Source organism: Plasmodium cynomolgi (assembly GCF_000321355.1).
Source record: "Plasmodium cynomolgi strain B DNA, scaffold: 1201, whole genome shotgun sequence".
In the NCBI taxonomy this organism is placed as follows: domain Eukaryota; phylum Apicomplexa; class Aconoidasida; order Haemosporida; family Plasmodiidae; genus Plasmodium; species Plasmodium cynomolgi.
In genome coordinates, this window is record NW_004193204.1 from 1 (window position 1) to 1,248 (window position 1,248).

Genomic DNA, 1,248 nt, shown 5'->3' on the forward strand with positions numbered 1-1,248 from the left:
ATTGCATCTTAATAGATACTTTTTTTAAGACAAAAGATTCTTATTATAAAAAAAAAATAATAACCCATAATATTTTTTAATATCAAAGTGATAAGACAATAAGGGATAAATTTTATTCTCGGAAATAATATCATTTTTCTTTTATATTTTGCTATACATTATAAACATATATTAAAACATTGGATCTTCTATTTCTGATATACATAACTGTGTAATAAAAAATATTTTTAAATTCATAAAATTAAGCTACTTCAAATTTAAAAATATTCTCTAAAAATGGCATATACTACTTGTCAAACGCCAACAAAAGAAAATAGTAGATATGTAATTTTAACTTTTATATTCAATAATCAAAAACTATACATAAAACAGTACATACAATATTCATTAAATAGTTAAGTAAATACTCTATTATATTTCAAAATAAATATATAAATTTTGTTTTTTTCTTCACTCTTATTATCATTTAGAATAAATTTGATATAAATTGTGGTGCTCATATTTTTAGTCCAACACGTCAAACATGTGATAATATAGATAAGAAATATTTGGATTTTATTAAGAGTATTAACAATCCAATATTACGACACATTTTTTTTTATTTTGTACATTATTATATAGAGGGGCACGATTATTATTATAATAGTGGTCCTTCTCACAGAAACGGAGCTTGCCAATATCTCATGCATTGGTTACAAGAAAAAAAGATTTATTCACGTATGGTGGGACTTGTGCAATAAATCAAAGGTTGTGGGAAGTTAAATTTAAAGAGCTGTGGGATTTGATAACGTATGATGGTTATTACAATATTGAAAAAGATAAAAATATAATGAAGCCATGGTGCGAATATTATAGCTTGAACAAATACACAATTTATCCTAGTGAAGTGAACTTTTCTGATTGTGACAAAATCATTTCTGAAAAATTGATTGCAGTTTCCTATCTCTTCCACCATATGAAAAGGAATGCAATTGTCCTGATTATACTATGCCTGACATATCCTATATTAGAGATAATACCCTAGAAAAGGATTCAACTAATAAGATTGCAGTTACTTCAGGTTTGACATCTGTTGGAACGGCTGGCGCTTTACTTCTATTATATAAGGTAATTAATAAACAATAATTTTAAATAACTTATATGAGCAAATATATTTAATTTTTACAGATATATCAGAATTATAGTATATTATCATTAAATTATTAATTTCTTTCTTCTACAACAGTATACCCCAGTTTTCCTGGTTCA

At 24.9% G+C, this 1,248-nt stretch overlaps 1 protein-coding gene across 1 annotated transcript; it reads left to right on the forward strand.

Annotated features, from left to right (window-relative positions):
- Positions 1 to 470: 470 nt before the first annotated feature.
- On the forward strand, positions 471 to 740 carry PCYB_007190 (CYIR protein; the record flags this gene model as incomplete). The annotated part of the gene is made up of 1 exon (XM_004228140.1): positions 471 to 740. A coding segment is annotated over one exon (270 nt), but the record flags the coding sequence as incomplete, so codon positions are not given.
- Positions 741 to 1,248: the final 508 nt, after the last annotated feature.